At 39.3% G+C, this 21284-nt stretch overlaps 2 protein-coding genes across 6 annotated transcripts in view; both read right to left on the reverse strand.

The window, feature by feature from the left end:
* GAS2L3 (growth arrest specific 2 like 3) overlaps positions 1 to 3754 on the reverse strand; it is a 37213-nt gene extending 33459 nt beyond the window's left edge. Inside the window, exon 1 of one of the 2 annotated variants that reach the window (XM_061125546.1) lies at positions 3656 to 3754. The gene's annotated coding sequence lies outside the window, so the exon portion shown is untranslated. The remainder of the gene's footprint in view (positions 1 to 3655) is intronic. The other variant, XM_061125547.1, reaches the window with a different exon arrangement.
* A 5683-nt stretch (positions 3755 to 9437) lies between these two features.
* Positions 9438 to 21284, reverse strand: part of NR1H4 (nuclear receptor subfamily 1 group H member 4) — a 78450-nt gene continuing 66603 nt past the window's right edge. Inside the window, exons 9-11 of one of the 4 annotated variants that reach the window (XM_061125550.1) lie at positions 20758 to 20904; positions 12712 to 12825; positions 9438 to 11019 (exon numbers count right to left, since the gene is read on the reverse strand). In XM_061125550.1, coding sequence (XP_060981533.1) covers positions 10781 to 11019; positions 12712 to 12825; positions 20758 to 20904 — 500 coding nt within the window. In that variant the 3' untranslated portion in view covers positions 9438 to 10780. The remainder of the gene's footprint in view (positions 11020 to 12711; positions 12826 to 20757; positions 20905 to 21284) is intronic. The other 3 variants (XM_061125551.1, XM_061125548.1, XM_061125549.1) reach the window with 3 other exon arrangements.

Raw genomic sequence — 21284 nt, forward strand, 5'->3', positions numbered from 1 at the left:
ATATATAAGTATATATTATGTATAGATATATGTGTATATATATTATGTATAGATATGTAAGTATATATTATGTATAGATATATATATATGATAGATATATATTATGTATGATAGACTAAAAGAATTGATATAAAACATGAAAGTGAAAAATGAAGTCGCTCAGTCGTGTCTGACCCTTTGCAATCCCATGGACTGTAACCTGCCAGACCCCTCCGTCCATGGGATTCTCCAGGCAAGAATACTGGAGTGGGTTGCCATCTCCTTCTCCAGGGGATCTTCCCAACCCAGGGATCAAACCCAGGTCTCCCACACTGCAGACAGACTCTTTACCATCTGAGTCACCAGGGAATCCCTAATGGAAAACATACATATACAATGGAAAACATATATATACAATGGAAAACATACATATATACACTAACATAAAGAAATGTAAAAACAACATTAAATGTCTATGAACAGGAAACCTCTAAAATAACATACAGGACATTCACAGAGTGGACTCATTCGGCACCTGAAAGAATAAGCACTGTGTGTACTGCTGTGAAAAGATGCCCATCGTACATCATGCATCCGAAGGCGACCTGCAGGACAGCATTTAATTACGTGACTCTGGCCACAGTGTTTTCTAAACTGTGTGAGGGTTAGAGAAAAAAATTCCTGAACAAAGTCAAACAGTTTTTTCAACAGCCAATTTTATTTTGGCAATCAAAAACATTAACAAGTCATCTATCAAAGGAAAACAAAAGTCACAATGTTGAGTAAATTCTATGTAAAGTGAGCCCTTCACCATAGCTTATACTTTCTTACAGAAAAGTTTGTTTTTGTGAGAGGAGGCAGAAATCTTTACCAGTCAGCACCTCGGCAATATCTAACATATGACTGATGGTCATAATATTGTAAAAGACCCTTTCAGCAGTAAACATGAAATTGCATTTGTGTATCTGCTATATTTCATTACATTCTAGCTCTTTGAAAATTAGTAATTCATTGATGAGATACATAGCAACTTTCTGTTAAAACCCCTATTTTGTAACAATGTAATAATATGAGAAAACTTTTTGCCTTTTTAGGAGAAACACTGAAGAGATAAAAATTATAATTATTGCCTGCATCTTGTAAACATTACTTCTGAGGCATTTCTCTATGGTAGTTACATTTCAATTAAAATAGGGAAATTCAAAGTCAGACAATTGACTAGACAGACTCAAGTTTCCTATTTTCTCAAATACTATGTACACTGCAAGTTTCATTAAGGATTTAAAAATAACAAAGTAGAGGGAGAAACCAATAATAGGAAGAAAGGAAAACACACACACACACACAGAAACATATACAGCCAGTGTAGTGTAAGAAAGTAAAATATAACAGTATGCATTAACCTTAACCCCTTACCTTTCCTCACAACAGTCAGCTTGAAAAACAATTACTGAAATAACTGAACTTTCACTATTTCCAAACTTAAATTGAAATTGACAGGGGAAAAAAAAAGACTGCTGCTTAGTAAAAAGTACAGTAAATACGCAAAAACTGAATGGGAAAATATAAATCAGGAAACATTACCTTTGAACTGACCAATTCTCCAAACGTCATTGGACTCATTTAGTTTTTTAGTAATAGCAGTATACTGTTGACATTATTCCTTTATCACACACTTTGATTCACCATCACAAATTACTTACCACTATTTTTTAATGAAATAGTCAAAAGGAACCGAAACCCATGGGAAAATGAACCTGGTCCATACAAGCAACTGTGCAAAGAAGCTTAATTCTGTATATATAAATGCAAGAGTAGTGTGATTAAAAAAAGAGGCTGGACACTGGAGTGAGACAGTCTAGCCTGAATTCTGGGTGAACCTCAGTAGCTTAACTTCTTTCTCTGAGCTTCAGTTTCCTCATCTATGACACTGCAGGATTACTAACAGGCTTAACAATATATAAGTAAAGCGTCTAGAACAGGACCTGGTACACGCTAGGTAATAATGCGTTTGAGAAACAGTTCTTGCCGTTGTTGTTCAGTCCGTCAGTCATGTCCATCTCTTTGCGACCCCATGGACTGCAGCCAGCCAGGCTTCCCCATCCTTCACTGCCTCCCTAAGTTTGCCCAAACTCATGTCCATTGAGTCAGTGATGCCATCCAACCATCTCATACTGATAAACAGTAATGAGTACTTTACATGTACAAACTTAATCAATGAATGATAAATATTAATACCACTACCTCTGGTACTGTCTTCACCTTTTGCTCCTCTCTGCCCAGCAGCACAGAAATAATGCTAGATATGTGTCAGGCAGTGTACTAAACTAGTTACATGGATTATTTCATTTGATCTTCACAACCATCAAAGCAATAAGGTAGCAACTATTTATTATTAATCTTTGTTTACACAGTAGGAAATATAGACTTAGAAAGATTAAATAACCTGCCTAAGGTCACACACATAGTAAAGTGTGACTTCAGAGCCCCCACACTTAGAAACACATAAAAAGAAACATTACTTCTAATTCATTAATGTGGAAATAGCGGACACACCTACCACGCAAAGTCCGTTGGTTTTTAATGAGGTTTTGAAAGAGATGAGTCAGACAGACACGTATAAAGATCTACACCAGACGACTACTACCAGTTTTCACTTCTTCATTCAAACCCATTCCCATCTCCTCCTAAAGGGAATCTGAGGTGGCGAGAAGGCCAGTTCCTAATTATTTAAGTGCCAAATGAGGAGATCAAACAGCAGTTCACAACATGCTTATCTTCTGAGAGAGTAAGGTATTAACACTCTTCACACAAACGAAGCTAAACTGACCGAGACTGGGCCGGGAAAGAAACATCTTTTCACTTAATAAGGACTGACCAGCTTCTCTAACAGACGTTCCACGAAGCACTCTACATCAGTAATACTCAATCCTGCGGTTCGAAGAGATTAGTTAGGAACCAGGAGCGACTGAATGGCAAGCACAGGCTCCAAAATTTTCCTTCGACTTCCAAGGCAATCTACAAACCTCCCCGCAACGCAGCCCTTCAAAGCGAAACGTGCGGGAAGGAAGAGCAGCGCTCACAGCCTTGAGGTACGTCCCCTCTTTCCGTTCATCTCGGCGACATGAGCCTTGCGTGGACTGGAGGGAACAGAGAACAAACTTTTCCCTCTGCCAGATGGCAAAATAACTATCTGCAATTTCCCTTCCAAGGTCAGTGACTACATCAGTTCTTCCCAGGGGTGACACCGAGGAATCAAGTGACCCTATGTGAGCTAGGCTCTTGGAAACAAAGGTGCCTCTGAAGAGGCTAAATTTCAGACTCTGACCTCTTCCTGGATTCTAAAGCAGAGCGGCAGCGAGTGACTACCTCATCCCCCGCCTAGCACACCTGCCGTCCCAGCACACCTGTGGCCCCTGCACCAAACCTGGGTGGGCAGGAGAAGGCAGGGACTTGCTTCATCTTGACGGCCCCAGGGACCAATCAGCGCCCGCGACTCCCGCAGCGGACCAATCGCACATCAACTTGAATCCCGCAGCTCGAAGCCCCTACTGAACCAACCCTTCGGGTGGGCTGAGCGCGGGGCCTCTTCCAGTGCCAGCTGAGGCGCCGCATCCCCAAGAAGGCGAGTAAGAGTTCGCGAGGAAAAGAGAATGGCAAACAAAGAAGTACTCACCCGCACAGGCGCAGGAGGGTCACTTCTCCCTGCTGGGAAGCATCGCGCTCAATCTGTGCCGGGCCGGCACGCCCCTGCCCAACCGCCGCCGCGGCTGCCTCGGGCTCAGGGTTGGGCGCGGCCCGTTTCGAAGGAACCAATCGGCGCGGCCTGTTTCGGAGGAGGCGGGGAGGGGGCGTGGCTCGAGGCCCCGCCCCGCCTCCAGGCCTCTGGGAGCACGAGACCTGCGTGCGTCTGGATCAAGGGACTGGTCTCCTTCCTCCGCCTGGGGTCACACGAGTCTGGCGGCCAGGTCGCTTTTCTCACAGAAAATGGCTTGGTCACAGGGCACGTCCTTTCGTCTGGCCCCTCGGCGACAACAATAAACCCTATTTGTCCAGATTAGCAGGAGAGGTGAATCAGTCTCTTCTCGAAGCACCCTGGAGTGTTGCTCAGAGTTGCCCTGAGTTTTATCCTGATCTGTTAAGAGCGCCTCCCAATCCTAAATCCAACCGAGATTTCACTGTATTGAGGGCGCTGCCGTTTCCGGATACAAACTGTCGTCCTTGTGAGGGGCGTGGGGAGAGGGAGAGAAACCCTGCAGTTCCAGGCCACAGCTGAAAGCAGAAAGAGGATGTTGGCTGTTCCTTCGGGAAACTCCAGAGGAGGGCGTGGGGGAGGGGAGGGAGAAGGATTTGACCGCAACACAATGAGGGTTGAGGTAAAGTGGAGACTGGTCTTGAATGAAATCAAAGATAGATCTCTGATCACTAGACGGGGCTTGTTAATATGGGGATAAAGTCAGAGCCGAAAGCCTGGAAGGCCAGGCCCTTTCTCTCAGCTTTATTTTGTCAAATTATGTCGCCTGTCTGGGTCTCAGTTTCTCATCTGTAAAGAGTGGAATTGACCAGGAATGATGCTCTTTAGCTGGAGAAGGAAATGGCAAACCCACTCCAGTATTCTTGCCTGGAGAATCCTGTGGACAGAGGAGCCTGGTGGGCTGCCATCTATGGGGTCGCACAGAGTCGGACGCGACTAAAGCGACTTAGCAGCAGCAGCAGCAGATGCTCTTTAGCATTTATTCCTTCATTCACTTAACAAAAAAACAATGAAGAGGTACTGTTGCTTGCTGAAAGACTAAAAAGAGAAAAGTCTTTACCTTGAAAGTGCTCAGCAACGTGGTAAAGATTCAGTAGAAATCTGAGAATCTGTGAAAGAGGAAACTCCTACAGTGTCCAAGGGTGATGGTCAGAGGCTTGAAAGGACTTGAATTTTGAAGGACAAATAGGGATCTGCCAAAGGAGAGGATAATTAGGAGCGAGGAGTGCTTTCTAGGCAGAGAGAATAAGCTTCCAAGGATGTGAGAGCATCTGGAATGCTCTGGGAATTGTAGTTCTGAATGACAAGTTAAGGATTTGGAGGTATTGATAAATCAGGCTAGAGGAGTAAGCACAGAGGAAACCTTTGTAGATACTATGGAATTTAGATTCTTTCTTGCAAGCAATTGTGATTGATTTGTGTTTTAGGGGAAAAAATATTTTTGAGGGTATTGGAGACAGGAGTAAGATTGGCAACAATTCTAAAAATTAAAAGATTATAATTATTTAAACTAGCTCAGAAGGGATAGTGAGAAAGAGATGTCGAGATACTTAAGAGGCTGATTTATCTGGACTTGGTATCATATGACAGTGATGCCAATCTAAGGAACACAAAGAAAACAACACTTGGGGAAGAATAATGCATTTTGGTGTGAGGTCATATTCACTTTGAAATGTCAGAGGAATGTGCACGTTGAGGTGTTCAGAAGATATGGTTGGAAAATTAGGTTTGAAGCTGGTTAAACTGGTTCGTGCAAGAGACAGAGATTTGAGAAGTCAATTTAACAAACACATTTACATGCTTGTTCTGTACCAGACTCCACCCTAAGCAGTGGAGTCCTGCTCTTGCAGGCTTACCTTCTGGGTTAGCCCGGTAAAGATGGTCATCAAAACGTTGACATTTAAGTGATCATTGAGTCTGATACCCAAGAGTGGTTGCTCCTTTTTTACTGGTGTCTTTACCAGAACCCTTTGTTGTCCATGACCGCAATAGATCCATTTTCACAGGACCTGGTGTTCAGATCAACCTGTGTTTTATAGCAAGGGTCCCCAAATTCTGGAACCTAATGCCTGATTAACTGAGGTAGAACTGATGTAATAATAATTGAAATAAGGTGCACAATAAATGTAACGCACTTGAATCATCCCGAAACCAGCCCCCCCCCCCCCCCGCCGCCCCCCCCCCCCCCCCCCACAGACCCACACACGCTGGTCCATGGAAAAACTGTCTTCCATGTAACTGGTCCCTGGTGTCAAAAGGTTGGGAACCAGTTTTATAGTGTTTCTATTTAAAACTAAAGGGGCAATTTGTCATACCATTTCATTCAGCCAAATTTCGAGTGGAGTTCTGATTTTACGTTGGATTTGTTGAGCCCAAATATCAAAATATGTACACTGCTCTCCAGAACCTTACGAATAAGTAAATTGTGTCACACAGATTTTGTTTGAGGAGTCAATAGTTAACAGTTCTATTTTTTCTTACATGCATGCTATGTACCTAAACATTTGAATACTATTTATTAAAAATTAAAACTATGTTATGTGAAATATGTATACATTCTCTCTCAAATACACTCACACACACACCACTTAATATTTCTCTAAGCCATTTGCTGAAATTTTGGCAGCAGGGTATTTTTATGGCTAGTTTCTTTTTATTTTCATTGTCTATTTGGTTTGTCTTGGTAACTCCTCTAGCTTATAAAGGACAATGTGGTGAAAAGTGAATCCAGAGTCAGGAAATCTAAGCCCATCTTCCTCATTGGTTAAAGGTGGGGAATGGGTGAGGAGTTCCCTTCTAGATTCTTTGATTCTTATTGCTTTTCCCTTATGAATGAAAAAAGTCCCACATGTTGCTCTCTCAACCTCACTTTTACAAGAATTCTCAGTTAGTACCCCACCCCCTAAGCACATTCACCATCTTACCTACCTTGATTTTAACACTGCAATTAGTAATTGAGGGTTTCAACAAGTGAGCTGCAATTTACTTTCATGTGTAGATTTTCTAATTGGTGGTTAGGTTAATAGTAATGTTTTAGGTGTTCTCACCTGAAATTGGCATGGTCGGAACATGCAAAGCAAGCCTCACCAGTTTGCTCCCATCAGATGGCAAAGTATTTTATTTAATGGGTCTGACTTTCTCCAGATTGTGATGAAAGCATCATGCTTGGAGTTCTAAATTTTTCAAGTTATTACATTAGGAATATCCATTCACCTGACTACACATCTCTACAGAAGAGTCACCCATAATCTCATCATCCTTGAATACAGAAATGTGATTTTGGTGTTTTCCACAACCCTGAAAGGATGCTCCTTTATTGCTTAAAGTTTATTGTCATTGTCGGAGATTTTTTTCCTTTGACTGATTTGTTAGTTGTTTTGTTCTGCATTTTGTTTTTAATGCTTTGACATTAGCTATCAATCCAGAATCAATGGATTCTGCCTTGTGTGAACTACTGGATGGAATTTGGGGGCTACAGAGATCTTGATTCACTCAGTTAATTAAACTACTCATTCAGCAGATGATCTATTGAGAGCCAACATTAAAAACAAGACTAAGTTCAATCTTAAAGGAATGTTATTGATTTACATTAACAAATATTATCTGTATGTAATTCAATAATATAAAATTTCATAACAGTTATGATCAATACTAAAATGTTACATTTATATAGTGAGTTGAATAGCCTCCCCTCCAAAATTCATATCCACCTGGAACCTTAGTTGTTGTTGAGACAGTCGTGTCTGACTCTTTGTGACCCCATGGACTTCAGCATGCCAGGCTTCCCTGTCCTTCACTATCTCCCAGAACTTGCTCAAACTCATGTCCATTGAGTCAGTGATGCCATCCAACCATCTCATCCTCTGTCATCCCCTTCTCCTGCTTTCAATCTTTCCCAACATCAGGGTCTTTTCCAGTGAGTCAGCTCTTCGCATCAGGTGGCCAAAGTATTGGAGCTTCAGCTTCAGCATCAGTCCTTCCAATAAATATTCAGGGCTGATTTCCTTTAGGATTGACTGGTTTAATCTCTTTATTGTTCAAGGGACTCTCAAGAGTCTTCTCCAGAGCCACAATTTGAAAACATCAAATCTTTGGTGGCAAAGTGATGTCTCTGCTTTTTAATATGCTGTCTAGGAACCTCAAAATGTGCCCTTATGTGGAAATAAGATATGTATAGATGATTCCCTCTTTAGGTTTGTTAATTTGCTGGTTTGGCTCACAGAACTCAGGAAAGCAGTTCACTTACTATTACCAGTGTATTTTAAAGGCTACATCTCAGGAACAGTCAAACGAGAGAGACAAAGGGTAAACGGAGGAGGGTGTGGAGCTTCCACACTCTCTGGCACATCACCCTCCTGGCACCTCGATGTGTTCATCAGCCCAGAAGCTCTCCAAATACTATCATTTAGTGTTTTTTTTTAATTGGAATTTCCATTATATAGGCATGAATGATTAAATCATTGGCCATTGACAACTGACATCAACCTCAATATTCCTCTCCCCTCCCCAGAGTTTGAGGAATGGGACTGAATTCTAACCCTCTAATCACGTGGTTGGCTCTTCTGGCAACAATCCTCCACCCTGAAGCATCTAGAGGCCCACCAGAGTCACCTTATTAGCATTAATTCAGGTATGGATGTAAGGATCTTGTAATGAATAATAAAGATCCTCCTATCACTCAGGAAATGCCAAGAGTTTTAGAATTTCTATGTCAAGAACTAGGGACAAAGACCAAATAAGTATTTCTCGTTATATTACAATTCATTTTCCACTTGAGAAGTATTATTACTTGCTATCATAAGGTCTTAACAACTTGAATAAATCCAGACCTAAGAGATTAAATTCTATCTCCATCTACAGGACACCCTCAGCTCCAGCTCATTTTCCACCACTTGCTTTCCCCCAGATGCCTTAGGATCTGGAAACACCAAACCGCTTAGTTCCCCAAACTGACCCTTCTCCTTCAGGCATTCAGAAATTTACTTCTCTGTCTTAAATGTTCTTTCCTCACCAACCACTTCCCTGGTGAATCTGCAACTTCCCATTTACTCTTCATTCATCAGCTCAATCCCTTTTGATGGTGGGTACTGAGATCTGTACCAACAAAGGTCCATCTGGTCAAGGCTATGGTTTTTCCAGTGGTCATGTATGGATGTGAGAGTTGGACTGTGAAGAAAGCTGAGCACCAAAAAATTGATGCTTTTGAACTGTGGTGTTGAAGACTCTTGAGAGTCCCTTGGACCGCAAGGAGATACAACCAGTCCATCCTAAAGGAAATCAGTCCTGGGTGTTCATTGGTCGGACTGATGCTGAAGCTGAAACTCCAGTACTTTGGCCACCTCATGTGAAGAGTTGACTCATTGGAAAAGACCCTGATGCTGGTAGGGATTGGGGGCAGGAGGAGAAGGGGACGACAGAGGATGAGATGGCTGGATGGCATCACTGACTCGATGGACATGAGTTTGAGTAAACTCCGGGAGTTGGTGATGGACAGGGAGGCCTGGCGTGCTGTGATTCATGGGGTCGCAAAGAGTTGGACACGACTGAGCGACTGAACTGAACTGAACTGAGATCTTTATTTTGCAGAGGTGAAACGGAGGCTTACAAAGGTGCTGCGCACCCTCCCGCCCCGCCCCACGTTACTTGTGGTCCTTAAACATCTGTCCACCTCCCCCCCCCCCCCCCCCCCCCCGCTTCTCCTTCTTTTACTCTTGCCACCATGTTCACCTTGAATCCTCCCCTTTCTTACCCCGACCCATGAAGTCCTGACTGTTCTTCCAAGCCCAGGGCAAATGTCACCTCCTCCATGAGACCTTCCTAGGGAAGCCCACAGCATTCTCCTCTGCTCTTCTTTTAAGCCCCTCCAGTTACTGGGTCTTAATCATCTTTATATCTCCCATGGAGATTAGCATAAAGATTTTACTTAGTGGGGACTCAAGTCTTTTTTCTTGTTGAAACAAGTGTAATTCAACTAATGTTAGCCCCAGTTCACTCCTTTTTCTACTGACTAGCCTTTGTTAGAACTTCAGGACTGCCTTAACATTTTAAAATGAAAACTCTTTGCTGCTAAGCAAGCTCCAATTTGGCTGATTTCAGGAGTAAGGGACATGTAAACCCGTTACTTGCAGAAGATGTTTTATTATATTTACTGAAGGATGGTGGGGAGAAGAATGCAACAATATAACAATGAAGGAAGGAAATGAACTAATTCCTGCTTTAGGGGAAGTATACACAGCTGTGCACCCAGCTGAAGGAGTGTTTTCCAAAAGCAAACCAAACAAATAAATGAAAAATGAGTAATTACATGCACTAAAGCCAGTAGAGAGCACTTTTATGAGAGAAAAGGGAACGTCCCATCACTGGAGTTATCTGCATACTCTGAATTTGTAAATGCCATCTCAGGACCCTAAGTAGGGAAATAAATTGCTGGAGGGAATATTTTATGTGAGAATCATTAACTCTTCTGTATGCTATGCTCTGTGAACTTTGAGGAATAAGAAATTATCAAAGGGCTATCACAAATGAATGAATATTCACCAGGACTTCTGGGGATGAGAAAAGCACTATTTATGTTGTAAGAGTTTATCTTTTTGGAAATTACCCCTCAGACTCAATAGGATGCCATTCATCATTTAAAGAAATAAGTTTGTATATTTTTCAAATTTTGTTCCCAAAGAAAAGCCTGTCGCCATTATGTTCGGTTTATTGCCCAAATTGAACACAACTCTTTAATAAAATATATGCAATAAGGTAAAATGAAGAACAAAATGAGAGTTTCCCCTATTTCAACAGATTTACAGTAATGATTAATTTGGCAAACAGGGCATGCCAATTTAAATGAAAAATTCCCTGAAGCTTTGTAAAATACAATGTAGAGACAGTATTTCATCCTAGCCCCATATTTACAATTGTTAGGGTTATATAACTACCACATAAATACAGAGGAAAATCCTGGCATGAAGCCAGGTACAAATGCAATAAAAGAAAGTTATGTATCAGATTTATATCAGGAAAATGAAGAGCTGGACCCTGCCTCTGCAGTGCTCATCACTGCACATCCCAGATTTCACAGAGAAGTGGCGTAAACTTGTGGTCATTCACTCTCCATGACATAAGCATGTCTGCGTGGTGATGGTTGAATGTCCTCAACTCAGTCAGGCGACCCAGAAGACAGGCAAAATGTTGAGGATTCTCAGGCTGGTGAATCTTACACAACTTTTGTAGCACATCAAGCAGTGGTTCCTGAAGCTTCTCTACGGCCTCTCTGTCCTTGATGTATTGTCTGTCTGTTTTTCAAGTTCAAAATAAAAGGACAAGAAAAGTGGAAAAGTAAAAATCTGGCATAATTACAGCAAGGTTAACTTTTTTTGAACTGTAACTTACAAATACTGTACACTTAAAATGGGCAAAGTGTTCACATTGATGAATTTTTACACAAATGTATATATACTCCTGTAATCACAACTAGATCAAGCTACAAAACCTTTACTGCCCCCCAGAGGCCTGCCTAAATTCTCCTTCCAATGAATGTGTTCAGGAAAGACTAACAGTACTCCTCTGGTTTTAAACTGTGTGCTGTGTTAGTTGTGCTTAGTCATTTTGACTCTGCACTTTGTAATAGAATGTTGCCTGGAGCCTGAAATATACAGAATAACCCATTCTCAAGGCTCTGACCTTAAAGGTAGGACACTTTTCCATTCATTTAGAGATAAAATGTTGCAGAGCAGAGAATAACATTTGTCTTGTTGGAGGTTTATAGGAACATTATAACCAGACCTACCTGGACAGCTACGAAAACAAAGGATTCCAGCACCAAGAAGTTTGCGGCAACCACCCACACCCCCTCCAATTTTATTATCAAAGAAGCCTGAATTCTAACCTGGGTGAGATGGTTCTCTGGAACACTAGTCCACTATCCTAGTCTGCTGGCTTTCCAGATAAAGTTGCTATTCCTTGTCCTAACAACTCATCTCTTGATTTTTCAGACCACCATGTGGGGAGCAGTACAAGCTTAGACTTGGTAACAAAATGCACCCAAAAGGTAACCCCAAGAATAGACATAAGTGTCATTTGTGGTTAGTATATTCTGAGGAGTAGAATTTCTGGGTCATTCTTTCTAAAATTATAATTTCTCATGGTAAAACAAAGTAACAACTATTAATAGCTTCTGCCACAGTATCATATATTAAAATGGTTTAAGGCTAACACTGTAATTAAGCTTTTGAAATCAGGAACATGACATTCCTTATTCCCAAATAATTAATCAAAAAATATAGACAAATTTTATGTACAGAGATTCATTTCAAAATTGTTTAAAACAACAGCAATGACAAATCTGGAAACATCTTGAATATCCAAACATGGTAACAACTGAGTAAATGATTATACATCATACAACATGATGTACATATTGCAACAAACTTCTACCAGTATGATTTTTAATGACATGGAGAAAGTATAAAGACAGTATATTCTTTATTATGTTAAAAAAAAGTATATAGTTTCATTTATGTCCTGCTCAAATTTCAACCCTTTAGATAAACCTTCCCTGACTATTGATTATAACAGCATTTTGCTGCCACTTTCTTTCCTTATATGACATCTTAATTTTTTTGTAGTATTATCACTCCCTGAAAATTCTTTTTGTTTGTTTCTTTATTCATTGTCTTTCTCACTCTGCTAGATGTAAACTACATCCTGCCTATTTCTTTGCTGCTATATCACACAATGTCTGGAAACATGTTGAGTGTATAAACGTGTTCAAAATGCAATTATTAAATGAATGAGCATGATGTTCAGAAAAACACTGAGAAGAACTACACTGAAATGTTAACAATGGTTCAATTTGAGTGATGGAATTATAGGCCATTTTACTTTCTCTTCATGTTTTTTATCCAAGATTTTCCTTAATATTCATACTATCCTTGAGAGGAAAACTGAAAAATGGAATAAAAATAAATACATAACATTGAAATTACCTGGAGAGAGGATAACAATTGCTGTAAGCAGAGCATACTCTTCTTGAGTCATTTTCAATTCTGCAACACTTTTATAAAAGCTAAACATAGGCGTTATATATTCATCAGAGATACCTATGGGGGAAAGTTGAAAAATTGCAGAGGCATAATAAAATTTTTGAATGACTGAAAAGTGTAAAACTGCAAACACATTATACACACACAGACAATATTTATACCCATATGTATACATTTAAATCGGAGAAGGAGGCAATGGCAACCCACTCCAGTGTTCTTGCCTGGAGAATCCCAGGGACGGAGGAGCCTGGTGGGCTGCCGTCTGTGCGGTGGCACAGAGTCGGACACGACTGAAGCGACTTAGCAGCAGCAGCAGCAGCATATATTTAAATAATGACTATATAAAATATATAAATATCCCAGTTAAAGGTGAGGCACTGCAAAAAAGATCATTTAACAAAATCCTTAAAATATAAACTAATCAATCTTTGATCTTGACTGTACCTTTGTTTTAGTCACAACTGTGTGACAATAAATGATAATATTCTTGAATTATCAAAAGAATCTCTGAACTTCACCATGTTCTAGATGGGGCTTAGTTAATCTTTTAAATATCACTATCTATAGTCAAGGCATAGACAGCATCTTAACCAACAAAAAATTATTGTTCTTTAGTCCCGAAGTATAAACTCTACTTAATACATTAGCTAGAGCTCTTAACAGAGTTCCGATCTCTCTCTGAAGTATCGAACTGTTTATCCACTGCCTACCAGGCAATGGTACTTAGCTTTTCTCTTCCAACTCAGCATGTCTAAAATCAAAGACACCATGTACAGAACTAAATTCCCCATCCCTCCAAATCCACTTCTTTCCTGATGTTCCCATTCTTAGTGACTGGTGTCCTCGCCCACCCAATTGTCTCCACCTGGTAACCAAGATTCAGCCTCCCTCCAACTCAGTCCAGCACTGGGTCCTCTGGATTTGACCAGCTAACTGTCACCTGGCTCCTGGTTGACCTAGTTTAAGTTTTTAACTGTTTTCATCTGGATTACTCCACCTGCCTCCTCACTGGTCTTCCCGTCTTCAGTGTGGTCCCTTTCAATCCATCCCAGAATCACCCTTCTAAAATTCAAACCACCTCGTGTCTCCCCAGTTCTTTCAAACCTTCAAAACCCTCTCCATGGTTTTGGCATAAATGCCTTCCTTTTTACATAGGAAACTCTAGGCCCTGTCCCCTGCCTTTCCCACCACCGACTGCTCACCCACGTGATGACAACAGGAGTGAACATCTGAGTACTCCCTATGTACTAGGTGCAGAGTTCTAAACACTTCTTGCACTGGGATTCATTTAATCTTTCTAACACCCCATAAGATGGGCACAGAGAGGTTACATAACTTGACCAAAAACACACGGCTGGTGAAAAGTGGAACCAGGATTCAAACCAAAGCTAGTAGGCCCCAGAATCCTGGCTCTTAGTTGTGATTAAGGGGTACCATCTTTCTATCACACAACCGTTACTCCAGCTGTGTTCAGGCCCTTGGAGTTCCCTAGACAAGTCTTATTGCTCAGTTTTGTGCATGTTACTTTCTCTGCTTGCAATATCCTCCTCCTTTATAACTTACTCCTCTTCATAATTTAGGATTCCTTTGTGCCACTTCCTCCAGTCATTCAAGAGCTATTAGTTTGGCGCCTGTTCTGTGCTTGGCCCCACTCCAGAAAAGCTTTGATTAGGGAATTGTGCAGAAAGAAAAAAAAAAAAGAAAGGTTGTGTTGTGACTTATGGATGAATTAAGATGAGACTGAGTTTCCCAGAATTGGTTCACAATAGACAACTCTATTCCATCCCAAACTAGACCTAAAGCCTTAGAGCTTAGGTTGAAACATACCAAAGTAAAATTGGATTCCGAATGCTAAAAGAGTCTGATTATCATCTAATAGTACATTTCACAGGATCAGAAAGTCTTAATCCTCATCTTTAGATGAATCTGAAGAATCTTCTCAAACAGAATCCTTGGCCTTTCTCTCTTTTAATCAAAACAGCACTTTTCTCCCCTTCAATGCTTAATCGACCCCAGTGGGCTCTCTTAACAATAGTGTCTTTGTTGAACAACTTGGGGATGACATCATGTGGAAGACTGCCCTCTATCCAGCTGTTACAGATTGAAGTGAATGTCCATGATCAAACTAGATACAACTTAAAATTCAGAAGGCTGGAGTATGTAGGCTGGAACTACTAGTCCTGATTGCCAACAGACATAGTAGTTAAAGAGGTAGTAAGTCTGAGCCTAAAAGCTGACCTATGACTTGATCTTGGGCACATTACTTAAACTCTTTCAGCCGCAGTTCCCTCATCTGTGAAATGTGAATTGTAACAATAGTATTGTATGAGACAAAATATGTAGAGTTCTTAGCACCATAGCTAGTCTTTAGTCACTCTACTTGAAAGTAATGGTTAGGTACTTAGTATAGTCAAATGGCACCCCACTCCAGTATTCTTGCCTGGAAAACCCCATGGATGAAAGAGCCTGGTAGGCTACAGTCCATGGGGTCGCAAAGAGTCGGACACGACTGAGCGACTTCACTTTCACTTTCTTTTTCACTTAGTATAATCAAAGTGAAAATGTTAGCCGTTCAGTCGTGTCTGACTCCTTGCAACCCCATGGACTGAGTCACCAGCTCAGATGGAGCATCCTGCCTAGCTCATGGTAAACTCTCAGTAAATGTTAAACCCTCATAAATGTTAGAGCAAATAATCATAATAAGAACTATTATTGTCATTATTCAGGAAATTGGGTCAATACACTCATTCCATCTTAATGTTTGATTAAGCTCATGTACATTTGTATTTACAAACCTGTATTTTTGCTTTTTGTTTTGTTTTTGCATTCTGCAGTTTGCTAGAGATGAATACAAACTGGCTGATCAGTGATTTGCCTCAGTATTTTTCTAGGTATTAAAGCTAAGCTAAGATCTGTATTTGTTAATAAGGCCACTCTTTTTCACTTTTGAGAAACAGCAGTCTTCTATATTTGAGTTCTACACTCATCAGTTGTGGTTAGCTAAAATAATTCACAACTGTCTTTATTTTAAATAATACATAAAGGTTTGGAGATAAGGTTGGTGGTGGTTTAGTCACTAAGTCATGTCCGACTCTTGTGATCCCATGGACTATAGCCTGCCAGGCTCCTTGGTCCATGGGATTCTCCAGGCAAGAATACTGAGTGGATTGCCATTTCCTTTTCCAGGAGATTTTCCCAACCCAGGGACTGAACCGCCATCTCCTGAACTGTAGACAGATTCTTTACCAACTGAGCTACCAAGGAAGCAGGCAATTGATTTGAAAATATTTATGAAATCATCTTTGACTACCTAATTTCTTATTTTGTTTTCCTAAATTCCTTTCACCTACCAAAGATGATACCATTAGCTATCTAATTGCAACTGCTAATTTTGGGGGAAAAAAACAGGTTAAAATGTTTATTAAAAATGTTCATCTTGTAAATTTTCATTTTAAAGACCAACAGTGAACATAGAAAAAATGTAGAAAATAAATAATAAAAGAGTTTAAAAAATTATTTTCCTACAGGATAGATAAATATAAAGTTGCTTTTGGAATTAGAGTGGATAATCAGAATTAATCATGCCAGCATAAACAAAGAGATGCTTTTAAGTTTTATGAGCCAGCAATTTCTAACATAAGCAATGTAACAACAGCATCATCCTGAAGGGGCAGTCTTTTCCTGTTTTCCTGCTTCCTCCTCCTCCAGAAACTTGTTCTAAGTCCAATTAGTTGATTTTTGGTCACAAGAGGGGGCTATTTTCTAATTTAATCACAAAGCCTACTATGAAAATGTTAGTTGGAAAAAAAAATCACTGTTTCTGCTTCTTTGTTTTTTGTTTTCCTTAAAAAAGTCTGTGATTGATAAATTAATTTTCCAATGATAAATATTCTCTGAGAGAATAACCATGTGATAGAATTAACGCTATGCTCTTTAAAGTTACTTTAAATGTAAATGTCTTTATTTCCTAATTAACTTCCTAGTTTTAATTGGGGGCAAAAATAAAGCAGAGGTATGTGTGTGTGTATCAAACACAAATGCACATATACAAGGCATCCTCATTTGGCTAGGACACCCTACTCATATTTCAAGGTCAAGTTCAAATTTTGCTTTTTCTGTGGAGCTTTTCCTGTCATGTTGAAGCAGAATTAGCTGTTCCCTCCTCTATGTTCAATTCTATTGCACCTCTCACAATTCATATCTCTTCCTCCCATTAGAGTGTGAAATACCATCTATATTTTATAAGAACAGGAGTCAACTGCTCTGTCCCCAGTGCTTGGCACACTGCCTGACCAATAAAGATGGTTCTTATTCATATCTGTGTCCTTAGTAACTAGCATCCTACTGGAGACACAGTAGGAGATTAATAAATGCTTGTTAAATTACACCATATTATGTTTTGTTTGTTCCTAGCAGTGAAGGTTACAGAGCTGTGAGATGTACTGGGAGAAAGGAGGCCTTTCAGACAATGGAAATATTCCTGTGGTGCTGAGAGATTGGACCTTGGCCTCTGTTTCAACTGCTAACCTCCACTCAGTGAGTCATTTTTGCCATACTGTTGGCCTTGATTAAAATATTTAAGATATTTAATACTTTCCAGTAGTCTGAGTGGCTAAAATTTATCTTAGGATAATGGTGCTTAGGCGTTGCCAGGGTTTGGAATGTCAAATTTCAGATCCATCTCAACCAATTCACCAATTTTTGTGCACTTTGTCTGTGCCAGGTACTGTGTTAGTCCTGGGAACAGTCCTCAAGAAGTTCACAGATTGATGGAGGAGACAAATGCATAAATAAATACATAATGTCCCAAACTGGACAAGTAAAACAGGCTTGGGGATTAGTGCTGAGGGGCAATAGAAATATTGACACTCTTGTTACTTTAATACTATCTCTTATTTTGAAGGGGTTTCTTCCCTATAATTTTACCCCCAAATTTGTCCCATGCCAAAATTATCATGTGACCACTTTGAAAAGCAACATGAGAAGTTGTAAGATTTCTAAAGTTTAAGAATTAAAACTTCCTTATAAATATTCTGTCATTTGTCTCTATACATTTCCAACCTTTCTTTCAAAGACAGTCTATGAACTGACAGTTTAAATCTGCTTCATTAGAGAATTTAGCTTTTATAACGATTTTCATTTTGTGTGAGTTACCAAAGTTAAAGCAGCAAAATCATATATATTTAAAAAGTAGAAAAAATATACTATGTATGGTATGCTTTACTGTGCTACAACAACTTCATCACTCTAGTAAGCATCTCTCTTTCCTCTGACCTCATTGTCTCTACTCATTCTATTATTTGCTTAAATGCAATTTCAGATTGATAGCTGCTGCTTGTGCCTTCTTACTCAGCCAAAGGGGAAGAACCGTGTCTTACTGGGTCTTTATATTCCCCACCAGCTAGTAGCTGGGCAAATGTTAGGTCTTAGCAAGTGGCAGGTACAATGTATAGAGACAGTGCTGGGCTTTGAGTAGAACACCTGTGTTCATCTCCTGATAGTCTACTGGTTAGCTGTATGATCTTGGGCAGGCCACCCAGCCCATGTAAGCCTGTTTCCCTGATTATAAAATAGGAACATAGCCCTCACCTTTAGAGGCCACTGGAAATACTCAGAAGATGATGCTTGTAAAAGCAAACCATTGCAAAATCACAAGGTATATTGTCATCTTGATAAACACTTACTGAATTGAATATTTCACTTACGTCTATTGCAGGTAATCAAAAAAGGCCAAAACTCACTGTAGTTTTCAGAGATTATTTCTATTTGAAGTGAACATAACAGAACAAGTTGTTAAGTCTGTGAGAAGTTATTGCTAATTTCCCTAATGTAAAAATGTAAACTAATTAGTGTCGGCCAGCCCTTTTCAGTTCTATCATATTTTATGGTATCATATGACTATTCCTATTTTTATTAAAAATTCTAGGTTATAAGTGAATTTTACATAATACCACATTAGGAATAAAAAACTGATGCACTAGAATTATGAAAAAACAACTCAGCCACAGGTTGTGTCAGAAATATATTCTGAAGCCTCAATTAACATAAATAAACACTGTAATCCTCACTAAGTAAATGTATCTCAGCAGACAGTATCTTGGTGAATGTAATGGGATTTAATAATAGCAAACAAAACAGTATGAATTTGAAGAACAGAAAAAGAAATTTCACATTGTATTCTTTAAACAGCTCTGTAGGTTTAAACAGGGTAACTTTGAAATGTTATGTTATTCTGGAATTAAACATACAATAGAAATAAGAATGTGTTATATTTGCATAAAAATAAAGTTATTCTGAAAGGTCATCTTGCAAGATCAGGTTTTTATATGGTGTGGGGAAAAGGCAATGCTCTGAAAATCCACTGGGGGAAGCAAATTCATAAATATTCATAAATGGAAGCATCACTATAGATTAAAAATATGAAGCAGCACGTGAATTTGGATGGTTTTCGTTGTCACAATATGTGGCTGATGTTTGGGTAAAGTATCTTATGAGCCGGAGGCATGCATATTTCTTTATACAGACTGTTCTAGAAAACTTCATTCTTGAACTTTTCTGAAATTTGCAGTATTACAAGTTCTGTAACTTATGTTATCAAGTAAGGTTTTTTTCTTTTTGATCACTAGATATTTTTAGTCTGCAAGACCCTCATGTTTTCTCACCTAGTTATTCACTGGTTTCTTTATAGAGACCTGCTACTTGTCTTAATTCCTCCAAGCCTTTCTTCATAATAAAGATCTTTCCATAGTACTTTTATGGTCATATCGTATCTGTTCAGAATATTACCAAGAACCCCAATTACATAAGAACTAAAGCTACTTTTGTGGCATTCAACATCCTTAATAATATAGCATTCACTGCATTTTCAGCTGCACAAATATTATCTTGCAGCAATATCAAGGTATTTTTCAGTCCTATACATGGATGTTCTCTCATTTCTCCACAACGTTGTGGAGAGTTTCTATATTATTTCTATATTACCTGCAATTTCTATATTATTATATTGTAAAGGCTATATCTCTTGGAATGCCTTTTTCAGACTTTTGTGGCTTGACAAGTTCCTAACCATCCTCCATGATTCAACTGATTATATGCATTTTCTGACTCACCAGGAAGATTTGGCAGAAGGGAGGCACATCTTTAGGCTTCTACTTCATTTTACATACATATTGCTTATAGTCTCTCTTACACTCCTTTGGAATCACTTGCTTGTACACCTTACTTCTCCACTAGTCTGTGAGTGCCCCAAGGGCAAAGACCATACATTCTCATTTCCATACCCTCCCCATCACAGTATTCCTCCACAGTAAGTTAAACTGTGTTACTCATTCACTGTTTCATTTTATCTGAGAGGCAGTGAGGTATGGCGGTTAGGACACGTGGCTTCTGAAGTCAGGCTTCCTGTCTATCTCTGAAAAAATCATTTAACCACTCTCTCTTAGTTTTTTTCACCTATAAAATGGGAAGAATAATAGTACTTAAAGGATTTTTGTGAGGCTTTGAGGAACCAATACATAAAGTATTTAGAACAGTGCCTGAAACCCAATAAGTGATGTATAAATGTTGCTATTGGTATTATTTCTTATTTGACTTTGAACTGAGATAGATTAATAGCTTGATACATAGTCATTCATAGCTGAAGTTTCTGAATAAATGGATCTTTTTCTAGACTGAATAATCCCCACTCCTTTATGTTATTTTAAAAATCAGACTAATTTTCCAGTATTTAAAAAAATTTCTCCTTTGGTCCTTCATCTTAATGCAGTGAAAAGAGTATTTTTGGTATTTTGCTATTACAACAAGAATTTTGGAACCAAGTCACTAAATTTGCATCTATTTAAATTGCATCTTTTCTTTTTTGTGTCATTTTCCATGCTAGTCACAATGGGCATAAATTGCATTAAGACAGGCAAGAGGCCTGCCTTCATGGCATATTCAAATTCTTACTTGCAGGAACAAACGCTTTTTAGGATTAACCAAATTACTTACCACTCTTTCGAATTCTTTCTTCCAGTAGGTCAGTATGTCCAGCTGGAAGTTTCTTACTGAAAATCTCAGCTGAACGGAGGAACATAGCTTCAACTGCAGATCCTTTTAGCAAAGCAATCTGATCTTCATGGTCCAATGTCTGAAATCCTGAATGAAGATGATAATCAAATCAGTATCAAAAAGTTGAATGTTATATAACAATATTTCCTCATCCCCACTGATAGAACATTTCCATAAAGTGATTTTGTAATTGTTTTAAGACTGAGTAGCCAAATCGAGTTAATAAGTAACTATTGTACTCCCCAAACAGAAGCTGACTTTTATGTTCATTGAGTGGGATTCATTCAATGAGTTAGGCAAAAAAGGATATCAAGTCTATACCAAATATATATACTTGTATATTATAGAAGACACAGGCTGATTCAGACGAAATACTGGAGACAAAGCATATTGTCTTTGAACCATTATTTTAGTCATGTCAGAAAGGGTCAGAGAGGGTTAACTCTGTAGAATGGAAGTATCCACAA

This window comes from Dama dama, chromosome 22, assembly GCF_033118175.1.
Source record: "Dama dama isolate Ldn47 chromosome 22, ASM3311817v1, whole genome shotgun sequence".
Classification (NCBI taxonomy): domain Eukaryota; kingdom Metazoa; phylum Chordata; class Mammalia; order Artiodactyla; family Cervidae; genus Dama; species Dama dama.